The sequence below is a fragment of the Calypte anna genome, chromosome 18 (genome assembly GCF_003957555.1).
Source record: "Calypte anna isolate BGI_N300 chromosome 18, bCalAnn1_v1.p, whole genome shotgun sequence".
Classification (NCBI taxonomy): domain Eukaryota; kingdom Metazoa; phylum Chordata; class Aves; order Apodiformes; family Trochilidae; genus Calypte; species Calypte anna.
This window is the reverse complement of record NC_044263.1, coordinates 3,023,577-3,049,025: the sequence shown is the minus strand read 5'-3', so window position 1 is coordinate 3,049,025 and position 25,449 is coordinate 3,023,577. Positions and strand designations below refer to the sequence as shown.

Sequence of the window (25,449 nt, the reverse complement as noted above, 5' to 3'; positions counted from 1 at the left end):
CCCTATAATCAGATTTAAGGGGACTATTTAATATGGGAATGTTCTCTCCCCTGACTGTCCTGGTATCCCACTGCCCTGCTGAAGTGCCTGGAAGGTGGATAAAACCACCCAGATGCCCAAATATTTTCCTAGGAGTCAGTTAAGTCCCAGTTAATCCCTGAAAACAAGTTAGTTTCAAGTCTACTTTTAGAAACCTTTGTGATAGATGTGGAGGGATTGCACATGGTTTATTGAACAGAAGCAAAAGAAAAGGAGTTTTAATGTTAATGCCTCTCCCCCTGGGGATCTGTGTTCTCTATAAAGGGAGACTTTGTGAAAAACACTACCAGAAATAACATCTGTGGTAAAAGAAACAAAGAGCACTTAGATTAGGAAAAGAAAAAAGAAAGAAAAAAGAGAGAGAAAAAAGAAAAAAAACAGGAAAAAAAGAAAATAAAGAGAAAAAAAGGGAGGGAAAAAGGAAAAAAAAAAAAAGAAGAAAGAAATGAACATGCTTGCTGGATATTTAAGTTTTTTCTTGCCATTCTAAATGTCTGGCTGCTGAACTGTCCACCTGGAGTCCCCCAGAGGACTTTTCCAAGCATTCACATAGGAGAGCATTGGGCAAGGCAGAGAGGAGGGACACAAAACCCCCTGGTTTATCCAACCCTGTCTGCAAGCTCCAGAGGTTCCCAGGACCTTTCCAGAAGTCGAGGTGAGATGTTGCAATGGGATTTCCCTCTACAACTGGAAAATCAGAAGGATTTGGGAAGGTCTCCTGCCTGTTTCTGGCTGGGTTTAACCCTGTCCCTCTGCCACTTCTCTCACCCCCAAAACCCATCCACTTTTTTTTTTATTTCCCCTGCATTTTCCTTTTTCAAAAGTCTCTTTTTTTAATCTTTTTTTTTTTTTTTTAAACTTCACATTCTCAAAAGCCATGTACATGATTTGAGAGCCTCTTCTTTATTCCAAGTCTGACCCTCTGTAACCTCTTCTCTTGAATCTATTATTTTCTACACCATGATGCTGGATTCTCCTAATCTAAACCAGGCTACCAATAGTCACAAACACATCAACAGCCAGGAGTGCTGCACAAGCCACATGCTTTATGGTGAACACCATACTTTAAAAAACAGAGAAATATACAAACAAGAAAATGAACTCCCAGAACTGGCCATTAACATCTCGGACACAGAATAGCTGAGAAGTTTTCCTCCTAAAATGCTTTTTTTTTTTTAAATTTGAGTTCTGTTTTTTTTTTTTTTTTTTCAGGCTGAATTCTTCTGAGTTGCTCAATGCCAAACCCATCCCCTTGGCTACCAAATTCCAGGTCTGGATCTTCCTAAGAGAATCTTTGGCACAGGTTCCACATTTTCTTGTCCTAAGAGATGATTTGAAAGTGAATTTCCCTCCCACCCCCCCCCAGTTACATATTCTAGTATAAATTTTAAGTGTTTTATGGCAAATATCTTACTTTTTTTTTTTTTTTTTTTAAATATGTTTACATGCTGGAAAAAACTGTAATCAGTCTGCATGCAGCAACAGAGACTTCATGCTTCTGGCATCATCATGCACATCAGACAGACACAAAGTGCCCCTGGCTGCCAAGAGCAACAGGGCAGAAGGCAAAAAAAACCAAAGGAAAATGCACTGACTACTATTTTACATCCTGTAACAAAATCAAAATCTGCTTTTTTTTTTCTTTTTTACACTGATATTTGAATGAATCTCTAAGTTGTAAGAGGAAATATCAAAATTTTGTCTCTAAGTGATAGGAGAGGAGAAGATTGCATTAATTACAGGGTTCATCATTGCAAATAAAGTCTATTTCCTTTTCTGTAAGTAAGAAGCAGACGTGAAACAAAAGCCTAAGAGAACCTTGTATAAAACCTGCAGGTAGCAATTAGAGTTTAAAAGTTGATCTACTTTTAAAAAAAGAGGTTTTATACCCGAAGCTGATAACAATATCCCAAACCAAAAGTAAAAACCCAAACAATAGCAATAAAACATTTAGCTGACTTGAAATGATGTCATTCAGAACAAGAACTTTCACAAGTAAAGCACGATTTGTTTTATAAAATTTTTATCATACTCCTTATGCTTGAGAGGATTATGTCAGTAATACAGATCTGCTTATTATTAACCCTTATTATTAAGAGTTATTACTAAACATGCAACATTCATTGCATGGAGCATATGGAAAATGTATTAAATTTCTTTCTACCAATAAAACGAGTTGGAGGTGCTTCCACAGCCCGAGGTTTTGGGAAGCAAACCTAATTATTTTAAGTCAAAATCTCACTTGATTTTCATGAGTTGTTCTGGAGAAATCAAAATACTTGGGGCTGTGTTTTTTGTTAATTTAGTGTAATTATGCTTTCTTCAATTGACTGCCCTATTCTGCAGACTATAAATAAACAAGTGAAAAGAAGATTTAAGAGAACACAGTTTTTGATTGACATTCCAGGTTAACAAATTCCAGAGTAAAACATTGGTAGTAGAACTGGTTTAAGAGTCAACGGGAGGCGTGGTGTAAATTAAATTAACTGAACAAACAGTGGCACCCTGGATCACAGAATAATCTCATGGAGATTAAAATTCACAAAAATATTATTAAAATTATTACTATTATTATTATTATTATTATTATTATTATTAAAGACAGAATTTCACCCTTGAGTTTATCACATGCTACTCAGCAAAGATCCCAGGGATCGGCCACCGCTCCCGTGGGTTTCAACTTTTGGGATCAGTTCATGAAGCCTCAGGGTCTAATTTGATTTTTTCCCCCTCTTCCACCCACTCCCAACTTGTTCCTGTCCCATTTTTCAAACACTTTCAACCATTTTTGGGGCCTCTCTCCTCCCTGGTGCTGCTGTTTCAGTCTCTGGTGCTGCTCGTGTCCCTGATGCCACCAGGAAGAGGAGCGGTCCCCAACGTTCCCACCTCCCAGCATCCAAGCCCCAAATATCCCAGGTGGGTTTTTTGATTTCAGAGCACGAGTTAGAGCATTTCCAACCCAGCAGAGTGGAAAAAAGGGAGCGAAAGGAGAGTGGGAAGTTAGAAAAATATCCAACGTACCAAAAAATGGGGAAGTTCAGAGGAATCAGTGGTGACTTCTAGAAGAGTAAGTGGGCACCGTACCTGAATTTCTCCCCCCTTAAGACAACATCACTCTCATAAAGCCAGAATCCTCAATCAGTGGCCTTTCCCCTGCCTTACACTTGCTAACCCTACAACTTCCAGGCCCAAATGGAATCGACAAGGCAAAAGCCTAAAAATTGTAGGGTTAAGGACCCTTCCCCACCACGGGATTGGGTCCTGCTCTGCCATCTCATGCTACATTTTCTACAAGGGGGTGTACAAACTGGGGGTTGACATAAGAGAACCCTTCAAAATCTGTTTGGTCTATGTTAGCTATGACCAGCTGGTCTGGAGGTGTCAACACTGGCTGTCCTCGTGTGAAGAATTTATCAAAGTTTTCAGCACCTTTGCCACACTGCAAGAAAAAAAAGAAAAGCAGAAAAGAAGGGTGAAAAAAACATCAGCAATATATTGCCAGTTCCTTTTCTTTTTTTTGCAGATTTTTCAGGGTACATATAGGGCTCATTTCCTCAACTAATTCCTCGTTCCTTATGAGTAGTTAAGAGAAATTTTTCTTTTCAGATATTCCCAGGCAAAGAGAGAAGTTTTAATAGATGAATTGTGATGAAAATCAGTCAGGAAAGTTTCCATCCATCAGCATGAGGTGACAAGGTAAAGAGGCTTAAATATGCAGAATTACTGGGATAAAAAAGGAGAAAGAAAATATTTTGATGTTCATGTATTGGCAAGAGATACTTTATCTGTCAAGTAATTTCATTCCTCCTAAAACCTTTCTGATGCAAAACTGAAGTTTTGTGTTAGTCTCTGTTTCCTTCACCTTCTACAGTAGGCTGGGTATTTTTTTGGGTGCAAATATAATAATTTCCCAATTAATTAGCATCTTCAATTACCTATTTGCCTTCCCATCAAAGAGCAGCTTTGCTCTTGTGAGTGTTAGTGCAGAACTGAAAATCTGGGACTCTTAGAGCTCCTTTACTCACAAATAGAGGTAAAATCTTGCCAAATGATCAGCCTACACCTATAGCCTGGGAAAAGTCAGTCTGGATGAGAACACGTTATTTAAACCAAGCAGCTCCTGACCCAAAATCTGCAGCTCTGTGTTGGAGTGAGAACCATGTGCAGGAAGATGCCTGCCCAGAGTAGATGCACCTAGAAAAGCTTTCTTAAAAAATATCCACCCCAAACAAAGCCTATAAATACATCTATATCAACCAGGCCAAGGCTTTGGTGTTGGTTATTTTTTTTTTTTCCAGCATCCATACAAACAGAATAATCAATGACAATAGATGAGTTATACATAGACCATGTATGAGGCTTGGATTTTATTTTCATCTGGGAATGATAGGCTCCATGTGAATAGATTTTGGAGCATTTTAACAGTCTGTATGAACAAACCAGGTCATGATAACTGTGGAGATAGAGCACAGCTGCTCTAAACAGGAGCCAAGATCTGCCCTGGAACCTGCTGTGATGGGACCAGACCACACTTGATGCTTTTAGCCCCTTCACACTGGTGTGAATTTTAACTCGGTTCCTGAGCTAATAAAGCTTCCAGATGTGAAGGCAAGTTTGCTTTGTGATCACCTTTAAATGCAAATCAAATAACCTGAAAATCTGCCAGAAAACATGGTTTAAACAGGTGCAGGTCTCTGGGCACCACCTGGGTAGGGTTGGCTGCACCATCTTCTTACAGCCTTCCCTGCATGCAAAAACCACCCTGTAGGAAAAGGGGGACTTCCCCTAGCAAAAAACAGACTCTTCTGGGCATGCAACACTCCTCCTGGTGATGTGAAAAAGCCTTTTGTAAACAAAAAGAAGAGAAATATACTCTGCTATCAGGTAGGGCCCTCCCTGTAAATCAGTTTGTGTTCCACACTAGTGTGTTTGTGTCAGTAAATAAATGGGTGTACAGAGCAGCAGTCCTGTGCCTGCAGCTCAGTTAGAAATATAAAAAGAGAAGAAAGTTTCAGTGTTAGGACACAGCAATTTCCAGCTTTCAGTTCCTGAAAACCTGTGTTCTTGCTTGCAAATCCTTGTCCTTGCCTGCACCCTCCATTCTAAGGAAATGCTGTATATACCAACACAGCTCTTCAAATTCTCTTCTGCAAACAGGTCTCAACAGCAAAGAGAAAGCTTTCACCTGCTTGGATTTCTAATATCTTCCTACAGACACATGTATGCAAACTCCTAACAAAAATTAAATATGATTCAGGGATTATTCTTGCAAATTCAGTCAATGTTACTGTAGGGAACACACACACTGTGCTGCCTTGCCTGCTGGGGAGCAAATTCACCCCAGAAATTCAGATACCTCTAATCATTGACTTTAGATGACAGCTGGGAGCCCTGCTTATTACCCAGAGCTCTCAAGTAATGTGAATATGCCAATTTTCCCTGTTTTCAACTTCTCAGGCAGTGTGTGACCATCCAGTCAGGACCTCAACCACCCAGAGGCTTTTTTCCAAGGAACAGAGCACACTGGGTTATGCCAAAACATGAGCAGAATTACAGACTGGTTTGCCATGATCAAATTGCTCAATTTTAGAAGTGTCCCAGATTTTCAAATTGCTGCATTTTAGAAGTGTCCCAGATTTGCAGCCCCATCAAGCCAGCATTAATCTCACTCCAAGGGAAAGCACAACTGCACACCCATGGAGCAGGGGAAGTTCTTGGCACCTCACTCACCACTTTAGGTTTGAAAGGTGGCTGAATCTCTCTGTTTTCCAGTTTTTCCCAGTCAATCCTCCTGAAGAAAGCATGTTCCCTGATGTCTCTTTCACCTTCCAGACCACAGCCAAGGCGTTTGGCAGGATGTTTTGTCATTAGCTATTAGGAAGAGGACAGAGAATGGTTAAATTTAATGTTGGAATGAAAGGGAGACAGATTTGCCCCAGATTGTGATGCTCTCACTCCTCTGCTGAAAATGCAAGTTCCTTTTTTTTTTTTTTTTTTGGAGATTAGTTTTCTTGTTTGTTCACTGGAGCCAGCAGGAAAATCAAGGATTGCAACTTTTCCCCTGGGGCAGAGGTTGGGCTGGAGGTGAGGGTGCCCTGGGAGCTGTGTCATCCTCTTGGTTAAAACTCACTCTGGGATTTCACCTTTGGTCTTTCAGCTCAGTCTCACCAATCTCCAGAACACCTTCTGCCCTACCTCAACAATCAATTAAACTTAATAAATTCCACTATACTAAAGCTGTATGAAGTACACCCCCCCTCCTGTGTTCATTTTTTCTGGGCATGTTCAAGACATCTCATTACAGAGCCTACAATTTCTTGGCACCCAGCTGACAATATCTAATCTGCTTTTTCTCCTTTGCATCCTTAATGACATCTTGGTCAATACCATACCCAGCTGCACAGTCTAAGCAGATCTGGGGAAAAAAAAACATTGAAACCACCAGCATTGCATGCTTGGAAACAGCCATAGGCTCCCTAATTAAGAAGCTCCTCAAAATCCTCTCACTTGGTAAGTATCCTAGGAACTGAGCAGTGCAGCTTTCAACTCCCAGTTCCAGTATTTTGGGGATTTTTTAAAGCTCTTTTAGAAATTATATATGATTAACATCCTGCTGGGAGTGATACCCTAACACATCTTTAAAAAACCTCAGCTGTAGTGCTTTAGTCTTCCTCCAAATGTTAAGTGGATCAGATTCCAATTTGGGAGCTCAAATCAAAAGGACTCCAAGAAGACTTTGGGACGTTGGTTGTGCTCTGGGTATGGAATCACACCTTGCTTGAAGCTTATCAGTGCTTTTCCCATTTTTGTGACCTTTCCTATTCTCCTTGCTTTAACAGGAGGTGATATAAGAATATGTAAGAAAATGTAAAAATGTGAATATCTACAGATATTTATATAATAATACAGAAAGGCCAGAAAATATAAGAAAACTATTTCAGTAGTTCATTCTGTAATTCTTTCTGATTTTCTCTAATTCTTTCTGATTTTCTCTAATTCTTTCTGATTTTTCTTTCTGAAGCTGGTGCATTTAGCAACAAATCACCAAACCCTGTGCCAGTAGAACAGGGGCCAGGCAGACAATTCCACATCCACATCCAGGAGCCTCCATCTCCTGCAGTGCTGTGCAGCCCCAAGACTGCTGAGCTCTGCTGCCTGCAAGGCTCAGCAGCTTTCTCATCTTGACTTTGCTGCTGTGTAAAGCTCCCTGGATTCAGGATTAATTTGCTGGTTTAACACAGAGGATGAATATGTCAGGGTGAGAGGGGCTTCCTGAGCCTGCTTTGTGCAAGCACCCAGCACAACCCCAGTGAGCAGCAGAGCTGGGACCTTGGGAATTACCTCAAGGTTCCAAAAATTAGACTGGTTTTTCCTTTTACCTTTTTGTTCTAAACAGCTTTTGTTTAAATAAAAAAAAACTTGATGGTTTTCCTTAAGAGATTAATATACAGCTCATGTGCAATACCTTGTAGAGGGCTGCAAAGGAGAGAAAGTAAATTCCAAATTAGCAAAGTGCAGTGATATTTTATCAAGTCAGACCTTGAATAGTGCTTTATAGATAGCTGGTGGTTTGGAAAAGGCTGACAGGACTCCAGGGAATCACACAGAGGCAAAGGAAAGTCATATGAATTCTCTTTACCTGAGTTAATCCCCTGAAGTGAAATCTATTCCTTTTCTCAAAACCAAACCAAACCTTAGAATCTGAGTTATGCTTTAGGCCACTCTGATCACCACTGGGTCAAGATTTCCCCACAGGTTCCTCAATACAAATGATTTTCATATAAACTCATCTTTACCTACATTTAAAAATGATTCTTAGGAACTCTGGTATTTGTCAAAGCTGAGAAATCTCACCCTGCTGAGGGTTGTGCTGCCCAGGGTGAGGAACTTTCCCACCATCATCCTGTTGATAAATTCTGCTTTGGATTTGGCAGCTACTGGTTCTGACATTTGTTCTTACCCCAAAACAAGGCAGCACAGGAGGGATGAGTTGAGTACTTCCCAGTGACACCAAGAGATGAGCACTTTATGACAACACAGCTTAGCACAGCCTGACAAAAGCTGCACTTTAAAAATACCAGAGGGCCATATCAGTGCCAGGGAAATTTAGTTATTCACAAGGATTGCCAAAAAAGAACTTAATGATGAAGAAACATCTATCTCACCCCCTTGCAGATGGAGACAGCTTCTTTGGACAGGGATTTTGGATAGGAAACATTATGCTCCATTATGGACTGGAAAAGTTCATCTTCATCTTCTCCATCAAAAGGAGGCTGTGGAAAAATTAATCACAGGTAAGTAACTCATTGATTTTGGTTTCATTATTATTTTCATTCTTTACTTTTATGAAATGGGTTGTCAGAACAAAGGTGCATCCAGCCCAGGAACTTGCCAGTCAACCACTAATGCTCAGAAAGATCAGAACCCAGCAGTGATCCTTGCCCAGGAACACATCAAACTCCAGGCACCTGCATCCCGGGGACCTGCAGACCCAGGAGTTTAGTGTTTATCATCCTCAGGTAGAAATTGAGGAGAAAAGTTAATTTCTATTCCAGCATTGCAGCCAGATTAATGAAATGCATGCAAGATTATCTTCTTGGTTATCTTTGATCAGTTTTTAAAGCTGCTGGGCATCAGAGACAGCCAAAATACTTCACAGGGCAAAGCCTGGAGACTGTAACTTTCAGTTATCTTGTGCTAAGGTTCCATTCCTCACTTAATTCCAGTTAAACTGCAGCTTGTTTTATAAGATATGGCTTTACATTCTGTGATGGAAAAGCTGCCACAGGGATGCATTTTATTTTTAAACAGAGGGGATGAGGAAAGTGTCCAGGGATGAGTCCCCAGGATCTGGGCACTGTGTGAGACTCAGCTAATGGCAAATTGTATTTTCTCACAAGCATTTTGGTGCCTAATATGCAGCCTGTACACATTAATATCTGCAGCTGCTACACTTTAAAAACTTGAAGAAATGTTCTCTGGAATTTAGTTGAGAAAAATATTAAAGGCATTTGTTAAAAATGTAAGGTTTAATCCTTAGGAAATGCAAGCCTTTAGCTAACACTCACTGAAAGCAAATTATGGAAATCTTTTCCAACTGAAGAGTAATAGAATTCCTTTAAGTTGGTGGTTACAGGTCATTAAGTGCAGCTGAGTGTTGCTTTTCTACAGGAGTGAGTCAGAGAGAAGGTTTTCATTAAGTGTACAGAACAAGGGGGCTGCAACTGAGCAGATTGCAAGTGGTGAGCCTCAAACTTTACCCCCAGGACATACAACCCAAACCCTGCATTCTCCTGACTTAATGGCAATGCAGAGCATCCACACACCCTTATTATGTTTCCCTGGGGTTTCAAGCTACCAAATTATATTTCTTCCATTTGACATCCATTTTCCTGCCCAAGTGTCTCCCATTCAGGTTATTTATAACACTGTTACAGCACAAAGGGGCTGGATTCAAAGGCTGTGCTTGAATGTGTGGGTGCAATACAAAGAGTTGAAAACCTTCTCAGTGGAGTCACTCAAGAGGACAAGGAGCTAACAGCAGTCTGAAAAGCCTCAGGAGTGTTCCCTAAGGGTCTGGTCCTCTTGGGAACCTCCAAATAGGGGTTGGAGAGGCAGGAGGTCCACAGGAGGGTGACTCTTACCTGGCCAGCCAACATCTCATAGAGCAGCACTCCATATGCCCACCAATCCACAGATTTTCCATAGGGCTGGTAAGCAATAATCTGTATAATCACACACACACATAAAACAACAAAGAAAAAACCCCTGTGAGCTGTTAGATAAATAGCAACACACAGAGAGGAACAAATTTCCCTGGAAAAACCCAGCAAGCCAAGCCTGTAACCCTCCTTCCAGCTAAACTTTGGATGCAGTGGGAGTTGGATTGTTTGGGAAATGGCAATCTCAACCTGCCTGTGTCTTTTTGTACTCAAACATCTTGGGAAATGTGGCTCTTAGGATGGGGGTTTGAAGGCAAAGATGCAACAGAACAATGTAGGAGACAGGGCAAAAATGTTATTCACCCATTTGTGTAAAAACTTGAATCATGAGAGTAACAATTTGCAGATTTAGCAAGAATTAAGCCCTCGTTTTCTCCTTTCCTTTCCTTTCCTTTCCTTTCCTTTCCTTTCCTTTCCTTTCCTTTCCTTTCCTTTCCTTTCCTTTCCTTTCCTTTCCTTTCCTTTCCTTTCCTTTCCTTTCCTTTCCTTTCCTTTCCTTTCCTTTCCTTTCCTTTCCTTTCCTTTTTCCTTTTTTTCTTTTCTTTATTTGTATTTTACTCTCCCATAAAAGGAATACAACTCTGAGAAACGAGCAAAAGCCTGAAAAGCTCAGTTACATTTTCCCATACTCCCAGTTTTCAGCTAGACACCAGGCACACCAAAAAGAAAGGAGGTTCTGCTGCTCAGCCTCATGGAAATGTCAAATATTTCGCATCCTCTGGGTTCACATCTGACTCACAGAGCAGCACAAACTGAGCTGTGACACATGGGAAGGCTGCAGGAGGCAGCAGCAGGCAGGTCCCCTCCTGCCTCATTTTCTCTAATTGAGGCTTTTTCAGTGCTCAGCATTAATTTATTGAAGAGATGCATTTGGGCATGCCAGAGAGGAGTTTGGAGGTGCAGATGTTCACTCAGATTTCCCTTTAAGTCAATATGAAGGGAGCTGGGAATAGGGAAGGGATGCAGAAGGTCCAAGCCACTCTCAGCACAAAGGCAGCATCAGAGGCCCCAACCCCACTGCTCCTGTACAAGTGGATTTTGCATGGATTTTTATTCCCTAGGAAACAAGTTGCCAAGAAAACCACACATCTCATATTCAATTTTTTTTTTAGTTGTCTGACAGAGAAGTTGAAGCAGCAAGTTTTGGAGTTTCTCAGGGTCAGCAGGTCAGTAAAGCAGGACTGCTTGGCCACTAAACAGAATCACAGTCTCTATATGAATATATATTTTTTTTCTGGGATAAGAACAGCCCAAGAATTAAAAATTACTGCAGTGTTTCTAAGCAAAAGATTTCAAAACCAATTGCACTTTGAAATCTATGTTACACAACCAGAGGTTCTCAGCTGGAAGGTCTCACATAAAGGCAATTTTATTTCTTGTCTTTTAGGAGTAGTATGGTTTTAAAATATATATTTGGGGTATTAATTGAATATAATAGTGGTTGGCATACTGGGTTACTCTCACTTTAATGCCTGCCACCAGTAAGCTCCCAGAGGAGTGGAGGAATCAGTGTTACTGCTTAAAAGATGAAGCACTTTCAAGATTTTATCCAGAAAAAATTCTGGCCTTTCCACAGAGGAAAGGATAAATCATATAATCCTCAACCCCTCTCCAACAGGAGATGGGAGCTTGTGATGTGGGGATAATTCACAGCATTAACTGGCAAATGGAAATGAGAGGAAGGAAGGAAGGAAGGAAGGCTCCCTTCAAGGAAGGAATCACATGTGGGAGGGAGCAGAGGAGTTTTCAGTATTCACTCAAACATGAACTGGTACCAAGTCAGCAAGTTCTGAATTTTGTATTTTCAATAGTTTCCTCCTCATCCCAAACTCCTCCTGGCTGCCTGGCAGCTGCTGCCAGGAGAATCCTGGTTGCATGTGCAAATTTTGGGGTCTTTTACCCCAAAAAGGGAGGTATTAATATGACCCCTGCCTTACCACAGATGCAGAGCAGACCCAGAGAGCAGCCAGGGTAGTTCTGTGCTTCTAATTTAAGAGCTGCCCCCTCCTCCAGCTATGAAGGACTCTGTGTTTGAGATGTCCCCTTCTCTCTGAACCATGTCTGGGGACAGTTTGGATGGGGATAGCACGAGCTCCTTCATCCCCTCCCCATGGTCATTATTCCATGATGTCCCAAATGCTGATGGAAAGAATTAATTCCCTATGTGCCTGCTGGAGTGCAGAGAGCCACCCTGCTCCAGATCCCTTCAGCAGCTTCAGATTTAGCTCCTTTCTTTCCACCCAGCAGGGAATGGTACTGGGCAGATTCATCTTCATTATCATCTCTTATAAATTGACCAATTTCAGCCCATGGAAAGATGGTGAAATGCTCCTGTGAGCAAAACATGAACCTTCCTTTGAAGTCTACTGCAGACTTAGTAAGATGTCAGTCACAAGAATGCTTTCAAAAAGAAAAGAAAATCAACCAGCTTAAAAATAAAACAAAGAAAATTAATTTCTAATACAACAGAATTCCCCTCCAGTTACTGAAGGTTTGGGTAAAAGGTTGATTTCTCTATATGAAATTTCCCAATAAAGCAAAATAAGTAAGTCCAACATTGACCCATATTGAGCATTTTGGCACTGACAACATGTTCTTTGGTATGAACTGGCACAAAACTGTTGTCACAGACAGGACACTATTTAATTTGCAATATTGGCTTCAATTCTGTTGTGACAGGAGCAAATGAAATACTGCTCTGGTTGTTCTGATTTCCTGCTGCAAGCAACATTAATTTGAGAACAAACTAGGTTCTGTAAGACACAATATTTTACTCTGAAGAGCATGAAATAGCAACTGGAAAAAAAAAAGCCCAAACTATTTTTCATTCCAATGTCCCTGAGATGACAAAATTCACCTCAAACACTAATTTACTTGGTTGTGTATAAATCTCCCATACTCCAACAAACATTCAATTACATCCAGAAATGTTCCAGCCAGAACTGCCTCCTGCCCAGCACTCAGAGAAACAAGAAGTGTCTTAGATGAGGCTTCAGCCTCTTGCATTGGATTTCCAGCCAAACAAATCAAGGCTCTTGAGAGCTCAGTATGCACAAATACCAGATTTTAATATTCATATATTTGAATCACTTCCAAATCACCACATGTGCTTGTTTATCATGTTTTATACCTAAACTATTGAAATACAAATCATATCCAGGCTAAAAAAAAAAGTATCTTAACTCTTGTTTAGCCCAGTGCTTTAAAGCAGAACTGGGTTTCTCACGACCAAATTTTCATTTAGGTCTCACTGTAATTTAGATTCATGTTTAAATCTGATTTTCAGTGGCTTGAATGCAGCACAAGTATAGAATCATAGAATCATAGAATTAGCCGGGTTGGAAGGGACCTCAGAGATCATCTAGTCCAACCCTTGACCCACCGGAGCAGTTGCTAGACCATGGCACTGAGTGCCACATCCAGGCTCTTTTTAGATGTCTCCAGGGACGGAGAATCTACCACCTCACCGGGCAGTCCATTCCATAGCCTGATCACCCTCTCCGTGAAGAAATTCTTTCTAATATCTAACCTAAACCTCCCCTGGCACAACTTAAGACTGTGTCCTCTTGTCTTGTTGAAGGTCGTCTGTGAAAAGAGTCCAGTTCCCACCTCGCTACAGCCTCCTTTCAGGTAGTTGTAGACAGCAATGAGGTCTCCCCTGAGCCTCCTCTTCTTCAGGCTGAACAGCCCCAGCTCTCTCAGCCTCTCCTCATAGGGCCTGTGCTCGAGTCCCTTCACCAGCCTGGTTGCCCTCCTTTGGACCTGTTCCAGGACCTCTACATCCTTCTTAAACTGAGGGGCCCAGAACTGGACACAGTACTCGAGGTGTGGCCTCACCAGTGCTGAGTACAGGGGCAGAATCACCTCCCTGGACCTGCTGGTGACGCTGTTTTTGATACAGGCCAGGATGCCATTGGCCTTCTTGGCCACCTGGGCACACTGCTGGCTCATGTTCAGTTTCTTGTCGATGCAGACTCCCAGGTCCCTTTCTGCCTGGCTGCTCTCCAGCCACTCTGTCCCCAGCCTGGAGCTCCCCATGGGGTTGTTGTGGCCAAAGTGCAGGACCCGGCACTTGGCCTTGTTGAACCTCATCCCGTTGGAATCGGCCCAGCTCTCTAGTCTGTCCAGGTCCCTCTGCAGAGCCCTCCTGCCTTCGAGTTGGTCCACACTTCCTCCCAGCTTGGTGTCATCTGCGAATTTGCTGATGATGGACTCAATCCCTTCGTCTAAGTCGTCGATAAAGATATTGAACAGAACTGGGCCCAATACTGATCCCTGGGGGACACCACTAGTGACCGGCCGCCAACTGGAGTCACAGAAAATTCAGTGCCAATTATGAGTTTATTACATCAACTCCATTCAAGCCCTGATCTTCCAGCTTTGTTCAGGCTCCCAATGACTGGAGCTTTCCTGAGATCAAGTAATAATTCCTGACACCAGTTGACATGGCCTGGAAAAGCCTCAAATAAATTTGCATTTCAAGACCTCTTGAGTCCTTTCCCCAAAATCAGTGAGTGATTTGTGATTTCCTGGAAATGCCAAACAATCCTTTAAATGCTTGTGTTTTGTCAGCTTATGAATTTATGGAAAACTACATTAAAGAAGCTGCACACACAATAATATATTTGCTGACCTCCTCAATAACATCAACACCAGCCCTGAACTCTCTCTGACTTCACAAGGTGAAGCCCAAAGTTTAGATAACAGCATTTCCAGGCTACAAAGTTATTTAAAATCACAAGGTGGTGATCCAGCTTTTTGAGGCTCCTGCAAGTATGAACAAAATCTGAAGAACTGATCCCACAGAAAGTTAGGTTTCAATCCACTGATACTTTTTTACTCCTTTGGAAGATGGGAAGAATTAAAAACATCTTTTTTTTCTTACTAAAAAGAGGTAAGCAGAAAAAGTAATTGTGGGGTTTACAAAAAACAGTGAACTTGGTTGTTCTTGATAATATTGGAATAATTAGCAAAGTTATCAAGTAGAAATGGTACCATCCACAGAGCATCCAGAGTTACAGCAATCAGACCTTGGTGGAATGAGATGTGTGTAGGGAAAATGTTCATTTCAGAGACTGGAAGGTTCTTGAAATGATAAATATTTACCTCTGGTGCAATGTAGTCTGGAGTGCCACAGAAGGTCCTGGTTGTTACTCCATTTAACATATGTTCTTTGCACATCCCAAAATCAGCAATTTTTATGTGGCCTTCTGAATCCAACATCACATTATCTAATTTCAGATCTCTATGGAGAATCACAGTAATGGAATGTTAATGTTTAGGATCAACTTAGGGCCAACTCAGCTGCTTCTGAGTCTGGGTGAGGATGATGGGCAGCTTTCTGGGGGACAGAGGGGACAGAGCTGGACACCTTGCTGCAGATACCTAAAAGCAACCATAAACCCTGAAACTGGGCAATTAATGAGATGGATCTTGATGACCATGAGAACACTCAACCAGATCATGTAAGGCACTGAACAAGCTCATCTCTGACATTGTCAAATTGTGTTGGGCACAAGAAATACTCAGGGGAAGCAGTGGTTTGCTGTAAAAGTGCACTGAAATGTTAAAGGAACTGATCCTTTGGGGATTTAAAAAATGGTTCAGAAATTCTTAGGTTCTACTCACCTATAAATGATGCCTCTGTTGTGGAGGAAGAATAACCCAATGGAGATCTCAGCTGCATAGAACCTGTATGAGAAAAACCCAGCTGATTTCTTATTGTCTCAAGAGTTCCTTCATATTCAAGGTATTTTGGAACTCCATCATGGTAAAGAATTAGAGTATAATAGCATGTGAAGTGTAGAATATACTGTGGGTACATAAATTAGAGGATGAAAATTGATATTACAAGTAAATGGCATGAAAAGACAGCTGACTTCAACAGATGCATTTTGATTATTTGATGATAAAGTGATGCAGAATTATAAAAAAATAATGAAAATGGCTCCTAGATTCCTGCCCCCAAAATGGTGCAGCTGGAGCACAGCATTTTACTGCTCTGCTCTGACTCTCAAAGGTCATGATCTCAAATCACCCATCAAGGATGAAGCTCAATTTGCATTGCAATTCATAGGGCAAGAAATAGTATCCCTTTATATAGGCTGTTAATGGATTAATTATAGAAAGCTAATTAAAATGATTACCATATAAACCCCTAGTGCTGAATGTCATTAAGGGCTCTGGAATATTGATGGATGCTTGAAGCCAGGTGCTGTGAAACTGTGCAAATTCCATGCAGAAGGATTACTTAAAGATTAGATTCATTTTTATGCTGGCATAAGGAGGGAAGGGGAAGGAAGGGGAAGGAAATCTTAGCTTTGAAACACCTGATGAGCAGTGTCTGTGAATGCAGGGGCTGGAAGATGCTCCACAGGCATTAAGCTGGGATGAAACCCCAGAGTTTGCACAAGTGGGGAGTCATGGGTGACCTGACTCCTCCTAAATTTTGCTCAGCAAGTTGTTGGGATTCTGCTCTGTCTCCCAAATGCTTATATTTAGAAGGCCTCTCATTTAAACAAGCCCTGATATTTGAAATGAGAAATTATTTTAGCTGAATAGTTGGTCACACTTGATTTTCAAGTTTCCTTGGTCAGTGATTTATGAAACCCCAATAAATGAGATGTTATAAGCATGACTAAAATGAGGCTGATGGTTCTATTCACATTTGAATATGCTGGACCATTGATGTACCAGATGTGGAGTTACCTAAAAGGGATCATGTATATAAACAACTCCTAATCATTCATTAACTCCTCACAAGCAAACAAGCAGGACCACAGAAAGTCTTACAACCCATAAATTGAATTTATCTTGCATAAACTTTAATTTAAACTGTAATGCTGCCACTGTTTGTGTTGCCTTTCCCTATAACATTAATTCAGCCTGCAATGTTCTGCTCACTTTTTTAATATATTTGCTTTTAAAAACAACACCAGAATGCCAAGTAACATCTTTAATTTCCTGCCTTGTTTAAATTCTTGTCACTCTTAAAGCAGGCATTACAGGCCTTTGGTTGTGCTGCATTTGTAAAGAAAAAGGCAGAGCTACCTTTGGTCTCTGTGTGCAACCATTTTTAACAGAAACTTCAGCTTTTGGGCCTTTAAAAACCACCAGGTTCTTCAAAACAGGTCAGCCCCAAATCCATACTGAACCTGGGAAGAATTAAAAGCCCTGATCCTCTTACAGTGCAAAATGAAGATGATGAGATGATTTAAATATAGAAACAGGAACACTCACACTGCTTGTGGCTCCTTAAATTTTCCTACTTGCTGAATGTGATACATGAGATCACCCCCATTCACATATTCCATAACAAAATACAGACGGTCCTAGGATAAAGTATTAAAGTTGGGTGTAAATACATTAGAGAGAATATTAGAGATGCAATTAATCAGCAAAAAAATCATCAACATGTGATTATAAAGCTTTTAAGATTATGAGGTCTGGCTGTACATTCTGGCAAAAGTGAGAGATCAGGAAATAGAAGTCAAATGTTTTGTAAAGCCTGAACATGACTGATGAGCCCTGTCTGGGTTTGCCAGTTTTAGTGGTGTCATTTTATATGTTATTTGTCTACAATGTTTGCCATAATTATTCACGTGTAGCCCTGTCTGAAAAACCTGTCTCTCTAAAAACACACCTTAAAAAATAAGGATGGTTGAAAACTCTTGCTTTGAGGACACTTCTAATCTTTTCTCATCAGTTTTCCTTTGGAAGATGGGAAGAATTAAAAAGATCTTTTTTTTATTATTAAAAAGAGGTAAGCAGAAAAGTAACTGTGGGGTTTACAAAAATATCTGGGACCTTTACAAGTGACAATAGCTTAATTTCTCCTGGGCACATACTTCAGCTATAGGAAGATGGCAATAAAATATCTTGGATGGAGCCTATTGGCTATTAATGATATAAAAAATTAGAGGGAAATAGAAGTCTATTTCTCCCTGGAACCTCATATCCTATTACAGCAACTTTCCTGATGTAAGTAGAGGCAGGAAAAAATATTTCAGAAAGGCAGAATCACCAAGTGCCATAATTCCCACATTCACCTTTTATTGTGATTAATTCTGTCTGCAAATCTGTTGCATTTGGAGTGTTTTCTGCTCAGAGATTTGTAGACATTAAACAGAGTTTGAAAGTGTCTCTAAGAACACAAACTATGTTGTGAAATGGTGATGGGATGACACGGGTTGTTTGTGGAATATTACAACCTTCTCACTTCAAAGTAAGTGCCTGCTCTTTGTTGGTTTGTTTTTAGATTTAAAAAGCATCAGCAGTGTAAGAGGAAAAAGATTTGGAATAGTCAGGATACAGAATAGCAATCTGCTCCTGGGAGATGTTTCAGTGTGATGGGGAAATGTCCACTTCTCATATTTATAAAGAAATAATTAAAAAGCTCAATGCTTTCCTCTGGGCCAGGGGTGCCAGAAATATAAATTAAATCCATCAACATTGATTCCTGACTCATCACCTCACGATCTAATGCCAGTCATTAGGACTTTCCCAGTACTATCACCAGATCTTTAGAAGTATTTAGGAACCTTTGGGAAACTGGGCTTAAGGCTCTGACTTAGCAAAACCCCTTTATTAAATTTATGTATTGTCACACTGGTCTGAATTGCTGGATGAATATTTAGGTTTTATATTTAAAACACAAGGGGTATCTCTATCTTCACTATTTTCTATGCCCAGAAGCTCTGATATAGGATGATAATAAATGTTATTAAGCTGATAAAATGGTTATGGAGAGGGGGAAGCATCAAGCAGGCAAGGACAGAGCTCACGTACAACTGTTTGGAAGCAAGAGTGAAGCTGTGTCAGGAATGGAGGTTTATCTTGCAGTGCCAGGACTCTCTTCTCAACCATTGTACATTCAACATCATCATCCTGAATCACCACATCTTTTTTCAGGATTTTGATTGCATAGAGCTCCTCTGTCCCCTTCCTGTCTGCCAGCATCACCTGCACGAAGGGAAAGCCACAAGGTGAAAAATCTTCCTCCCTGCCAAGGAGAAAAAGGTCACTCACATGCCCCTAGATTTGTGGAGATGGGAATCCAGCTTTGCCTTTTCTTGGTGCAGAATAACTTGCTCAAAACTCCAGAAATATCATCCTTACTCACCCAAGGCAAGGAGCTGTACCCAGCACTCCAGCCAAACCCAGTGCCAAGCCCCTCTGGTGCATGGCAGGCACCTTGCCAAAAGCCAGACAAAATGTTAAGACCCAGGGGACTTCTTCAGTAAAGGGCATTTTATAATAGAAGTGGTTGTTCAGACAAAATCCATCAGCCCCTTCTTTCAGCTAAGAGATTTCCAAGATATATGTGTGTATATACATATTTATACACACTATTCCTGTTTTTTCCCCAATATTCAGCTTTACCAGTGTTGCTGACTCCCAGAAATGGCAGAGTCACCTGGGTGGAAAAGTCAGCAACTTCCTTACATCTTGCTCAACACTCTGAGGCTTTCTTTTTCTTTTTATTTCTCCATTTTCCAGACATGACTGCTTGCTAGTCCTTAAGGAATCTCTCTATTCCATGCTAAGAAATCCTCCCTCAGGAATACACAGCCCTCTGACTCTGAATTTGGCTTTTTGGGAACTCCACATTTCATTCTTCCTCAAGACAAAATAAATTCCAACAAGCCATGAGAACGTGAGTGGAACAGTCACCAAGAATTCCTACCTTCCCAAAGCTCCCCTTGCCAAGGACCATGAGGAAGTTGAAATCTGTCAGCTTCACCCTGTCCAGGTTGTTGGATGGGACACTTGAGTTCTTGTCTTCTGTTGGGGTAATGACTTTGTTACCAGCTGGCCCAAGTTTGGCTTTCTGAAGAACATACACACACACACACACACACAGAAAAAACAGGGAAGTCAGAAGAGCATCCCCATGGATGGATCCCTGGGGAAAGGTTAGAACTGGAGATGGCCAAACCTGAGGTGGCATTCCCAGGAGAAAGGCTGCATAACAAAATTAGCAGAGACACAACTTGGAAGACTCATTCCCAGCAATACTTTTGACGTTCTGGAGTGGATTGAAGTGGGAAAACTGTCTTTATGGATAACCAGATAATAGCAGGTAATACTTATCTGGTTAGAAGAGCAAAACCAAAGCAAAGACCAAAGCCAAAATAAAAAAAAATCACTTCTTTTCATGCCAAAGCAGGCTTATCTGGTGATTTTGTATTGAAATACAGAAAATGCTTTTCAAAACTCCCATGCTGTAGTCTCCATAGGGTATTTTAGGACATAAACAGTCTCTCCAATACATTCTCTTTTAAAATCTAATCCTTAAAGTCACCATATAGCAAGAGTTAAGAAATCTTTGACATGCAGTATGCAAAATAACCTACATTTAAAAAAAAAAACAAAACACCCCAAACCAAACCAAACACCAAACCAAACCACAGCACATCAGAATTAATGCAGAAGAACACAGCAGCTTTCAAACGAGCAGTACAATCAACTTTGATTTTCAATCAAGTGTTGATCTGGAAAAGGGAAGAAGGGAAATATTACATAAAAATGGCCTGGGCAAGCCAGTCTGGGTTGCAGGCAGTTGCAAGAGTCTCAGTATTTCCTGAGACACCATCTAATTGCTCAAGTAAGTTGCATTTCAAGTCTCCAAGTCAACAGAAATAAAAAAGGCAAGACTCACCAAAAGAGAATGCAGGCTACACCATAACACCCCTCTTCCTCTCAGAAATAATCCCATATACCAGCAGAAGCAAACCCAAGATGGTTTAATAATACTTTGGGATAGAAGTGCTTCCCCCCATCCATCTAGTGTGTATCTGCTCTGGTTAATATATTTTATATCCTTTATATATGTGTGACATTTAAGGATAACTGCTTTTCTCCCTGGCTACAAAAGGACAGGAGTTGTGTGTTATCACTGTTTTACAGCAAAAGAAAATACTAGAAATTAAGATTTATTCCAAGTCAGGCAAAAAATCACCTTAAAAGCCTGGTCTAACCTAGCTTTGGCAGCCTCACTGGAAACTGCAAGATAGAAACTTCCCCTCTCAGAGAAGTTTAAAAGCAGGAGATTGAAAAGGCTGATTTGATTCACAGACTCCAGCAATGTCAGGTGATGCTCTGATAAATCACCTGAAGCATTTCCAGACTGGCTGAGTCTTCCTGCAGCACCAAGTCTTACACCTCACCACAGACCTATATAGGATTCATCTCTTTTTTTTTTTTTGTTTTACTGTAACCCAACTTAAAATATGGAATTTTTCCCTGCTATTATTTCCTGTAGGAAAGCAGCCCCTGGAGAAGCCAACCAGGATCATGTGCTGAGAAAATGTTTAAGAAGAGTCAGTCCTGAGCATCAGCCCAAAGCTCCAGCTCTGCAAGGGATGCTTTGCCTGCTGGGACAAATCCAGTGTCTGGAATGGAGCTCTTTGTCAGGACAAAGCTCCTTTCCAGGCCACAATTTAAGACTGAACCATTAAGAAAAAAAAAACAATTAAAAAAATAAAATTCCACTAGGCTTTATTTGTCCAAGCTGGTTTAAGGGGGCTGTGTCTTTGTGATGCTGTCAGGTTTTATCTCAGATAAAAGATGCAGCTCTGCTGCTACAAGAAGCAATTTCCATATCTGCCTTTTCACCAAGCCAGGGAGATCCAAATCAGGCACTGAATGGAACACAAGGGCTTTATTGCTCAGATTTTAACCCTCCCAGTGGCTTGTTGGCAGCTTGTTTGAAAAATGGATCACTCCAAACAAAACTGAAGTTTTGTGCCAAGGGAGTTTGTGGCTTAAATGACCAGAACCTTACCAAATGGTCCATATTTCAATTCCACTGGGCTGCTGACCATTCACTCAATATTAAAAAAAATGCTTTTCACATTTAGCATGTGAATTCCTTTTAGTGTTTTCTGGCTTAAGGTCCCATAGGGGGAATTTCAGCACTGTATTGAGGCAAAAAATAAAAATAAAAATAAAATAAAGGAAACAATAATAATCCAAACCAAACCATTTCACAGATGATCCATTAAGATCTTCCCAAAATACTACTGCAACACGTTTCAGTTGTGAGGGAGCCTCAGGCATATCATTTTGCCTTTTTCTTAGTACTATTAAAATCTACTGGGAAAAAAATTAGGCTATAGGCATGGAAATAAAATGAGATGAAGATGGTCAAGTCATTACAGACACTGCCTGTGCCACCAAGTTTTTGCTGGAACAAAAAGATATCTTTGTGAAATAAACCCTGGAACATCTTGGACTTATTACCTGGCTTTGAGAATTAGCTGCTGTGTATAATCCATGTTATTCAATTCATCCTGAAGTACAAACCTAAATCAAAACATCTTTTATAAGCTTCATGGAAGTTTCCAAACTCAGCAGAAACATCACAACTCATCACTAATAATTGGTGTTGATGGATTTAAGGAAAGCCTTTAACCTTGGGATTGTATGACAGAATTTAACCCAGAACATGGGACAAAGATAAAACCATTTCAGAAACTCAGCCAAAGATTTCTGGTTATGACTAAAGGATTAGGAAAATGTCTTGGAGTGTCAAAACTGCTTTCCATTAAACTGCAGAAAATCTAGAAATGGCCGGAATGTTGTGCCTTGTTGCCAGGAAAAGCTCGATGTGTGGGGCATTGCTTTGCACATAAAAACCAATTTATATAGTTCAGACACTTCAGACAGGGAACTACAAAATAAAACTACTTTTGAAACAGTCAAGGAGAGAAGCCCAATAAAAATAAATATACCAGAAAACCCATTACATTTTAATTTGCATAAATGAAATGCAAAAGCACACACTGATACTTTCCCTGTCATCAGACATCCAGGACTGTCCAGGATGAATAAATTTATTTTTTATTAGAAGGGAAGAGAATATGTTTGAGGCTGATGCTCTGGTAAGGCCACCTTAAGCACTACAAATAGGAGAGAGACTGGAAAGAATTCAGAACTGGAAGGTTCCAGGGCTCTCTTTTATAACTAAACTGTGTGTAAGGAGAGCAACTCGTGGTTTCTTTTTTATGGCTATTAAAACTTGCAGAAGTTGAAGATGGCATTCCCAGCATTGAACTCATCTTCAATTTACACTCAGACTGCTTTGCTTGGTATCTTTGATAAAACCACAATATTGTTACAAGGGAGCCAGGCTGCAGCAAAGAAACCAGGAAACCAGTATGTTAAAGATTAATTAGTTTGCACTGCCAAAAGAGGAGTTAATCTTAAACAAACCCATGGCATGCACATCATCTTACTTCCTCTGGCTTGGACGCACCTTATCTCCACCAGTTCTTTTACCCTGAAACCACAGGGGAGACACATTTTATATATTCCCATCCCAACCAGATTTCTTCCTGGAGTCTTACAGAAAGCAGAGTGTGTTACACCAAAAAGTCTTCTGGATTTGGTGTGTGCTTTGTGGAAAAGTTACCTGGGGTTTTGCAGTAAAGATACTTGCAATCATGTTTCACCAAAGAGTAACAATCGGTCTTATAATTAGGTATGAAATTAAAAGCCTCCTCTAAACCCTAACGAAGAAAAAGAAGTGATATAGGAGTAGTAATCAAGGCATGAGAGCCCTAAAGCTTCAATTGCAGTAAATGTTCTCATGGAGTCTTTCCAAAACTTTCATATTTCTGTGCAATCTAACAGCACAAACCAGTAATTCCAAGTATTGTCCCTCCAGTTCAGAAACTGAAGGGTTACAGAGCAAAAAGACTCACTCAGTTAGTTTTCCACTAGCTAATAAACACACAAAATCTGTGAAGAACTAAAGAAAACAAAACAAAACAACCCATATTCCTACCCTCAATCTCTTTAGGTCAATGAGCAACTTCTCATGATGTTTAACACCTTGCACCATTAATTTCATTTTCCTCTGCTGCCCTCAGCTCAGTCAGGTCCCCTGAGTTCCTGTCTGAAAAAGGAACAGTGTCCCAAAAGTGCCCAAACTCAGCCACTCCCTGCAGCCCTCCAAGCACAGCTTCAGAAGAGAAAACCCCCACAACATTACCCATGAAAAAATATCCAAGGCAAGACAGGGCCCTGTGAGGGATGCAGAGATCGCTGGAGGATGCATCTTGGGGTTGCCATGGCAACCTGCTCTTAGCAAGTTTGGGGATGCCCAGGGGGGAGATTTAGGGGTAAGAATTTTTCAAGAGGAGAAAAATGATAAATGAAAAAAATATTTCACACCAGTGCTGAATTCCCAGCACAAGTGGGGAGCTCTGAAGGCAGCCAGCACAGGCAGGTCCTGTTTGGAAGCAACAGGATTATTGCTGAGCTCCATCCCTTACCCAGGAGCTCCACTGACACCTGCTGGGAGCAGCAATCCCAAGCTTTGTGCTCTGCTCACACACCAGCATCCTCTAACCCTCCTCTAACAGCAGATTCCCCAGCCACCCACTGCTTTGCCTGGCCACTCACATCCAGTCACAAATGGCAAATGAAGGATGTGGCAGCAGAGAGCAGCACTGGCTCCAGCCTCCACTGAATAAAAAACCCAAAACAAAATAAAACAAAAACAACAACAACAAAAAAACCCCACAAACAAACAAAAAAAATCACAATTAATCACAATTTTGAAAGGCAGCAGGCTATGGACTGGCTGAGCAGGCTCTCTCCAGGCTTCATCTTGGGTCTCAAGAGTTTCTTAAGATCCATGAAGCAGGAATGTCCTCTTGCCATGATCCAATCCCTCTGTGAAATCCCTCTAACAAAATCTCTGCTTCTCATTCTGCAGCAAGTTCTCCCCAGCTCTTTGCTACACCCCAGCAAAGGCTCTTCAAGTGTCACTGGGGGATGGAATAAGCCAGCTCATGTCAGCCTGCTTTATTCCCAGTGTTTCTGCTCCTGATTTTTAAGGAGAAGAATTCTAAGGAGAAGAATTCTTAAGGAGAAAAATTCTTCTCTTCTAAGTCAACCACAGGAAAGCTGCAGGTACTCTGCACCTCTTAAAGAAATGGCAAAATGGGTGGTGGGAAGCAAGGAAAGGAAAAGTCTGAATAGTAACTTCCCAGGCTGCAAGTGTGAAATTAATGCTCAGTTATGTCTGTCCCTACTTGGACTCTACATGAGCAGCATCAGAAAAGCTCAGATCCCAGCCAAATCATAGATGTCACTGACAGAGCTGGCAAAACTCACACAAAGGATGGAAAAAGAATAATTTATCCAAGTCCCAAGGAAGGATAAAAAGCCCTCCTTGGGTTTTCAGTCGTGAGAGCTCACTGGGGACTTTGCTCAACAGGTTGAGCCATTAACAGGCCTTTAATGAAGTCAATAAACCCAATATATTTCGAGTCAAAATCTGGAAGAAAAACAAACTCCCATTCACTGAAATGTTCTACGTTCCTGTGGCAGCCTATTTCTTCCATTATTGCTTTTCCAATTCCCTGTAATTATAGATGCCATGAAGGATGATCCATTTCCCAGTTTATACAACTTAATTACCAGGCTGCTGAGAATTTGAAATGAGGAAAGTCCATTCCTATGCCCCAGCAAGACCTCATATTTCACCAGACTGAAATTTAAACTTAATACCAGAACCAACCACAAGCTCAGAATTGATTAGATGAGAGCTTTGTAGTCATGGAAACACCAGAAAAAGTGGGAGCATCTTTCTCTGACTGGAGAGGGGACAGCACGGGTGTCACATCCTGGTCCAGCCTGAGCTGATGTCCTTGCTGACCACTGAAGGGAGAGAACT

At 40.9% G+C, this 25,449-nt stretch overlaps 1 protein-coding gene across 4 annotated transcripts in view; it reads right to left on the bottom strand.

The window, feature by feature from the left end:
* Positions 1 to 1,425: 1,425 nt before the first annotated feature.
* PRKCA (protein kinase C alpha) overlaps positions 1,426 to 25,449 on the bottom strand; it is a 133,453-nt gene continuing 109,429 nt past the window's right edge. For 3 of the 4 annotated variants that reach the window (XM_030461893.1, XM_030461894.1, XM_030461895.1), the window contains 9 exons: positions 19,447 to 19,590; positions 18,549 to 18,722; positions 17,001 to 17,092; positions 15,390 to 15,452; positions 14,868 to 15,006; positions 9,684 to 9,764; positions 8,205 to 8,312; positions 5,770 to 5,910; positions 1,426 to 3,478 (listed from right to left, as the gene is read on the bottom strand). In XM_030461893.1, the coding sequence (XP_030317753.1) occupies positions 3,314 to 3,478; positions 5,770 to 5,910; positions 8,205 to 8,312; positions 9,684 to 9,764; positions 14,868 to 15,006; positions 15,390 to 15,452; positions 17,001 to 17,092; positions 18,549 to 18,722; positions 19,447 to 19,590 (1,107 nt within the window). In that variant the 3' untranslated portion in view covers positions 1,426 to 3,313. Of the gene's footprint in view, positions 3,479 to 5,769; positions 5,911 to 8,204; positions 8,313 to 9,683; positions 9,765 to 14,867; positions 15,007 to 15,389; positions 15,453 to 17,000; positions 17,093 to 18,548; positions 18,723 to 19,446; positions 19,591 to 23,019; positions 23,044 to 25,449 lie in introns of all 4 variants that reach the window. The other variant, XM_030461892.1, reaches the window with a different exon arrangement.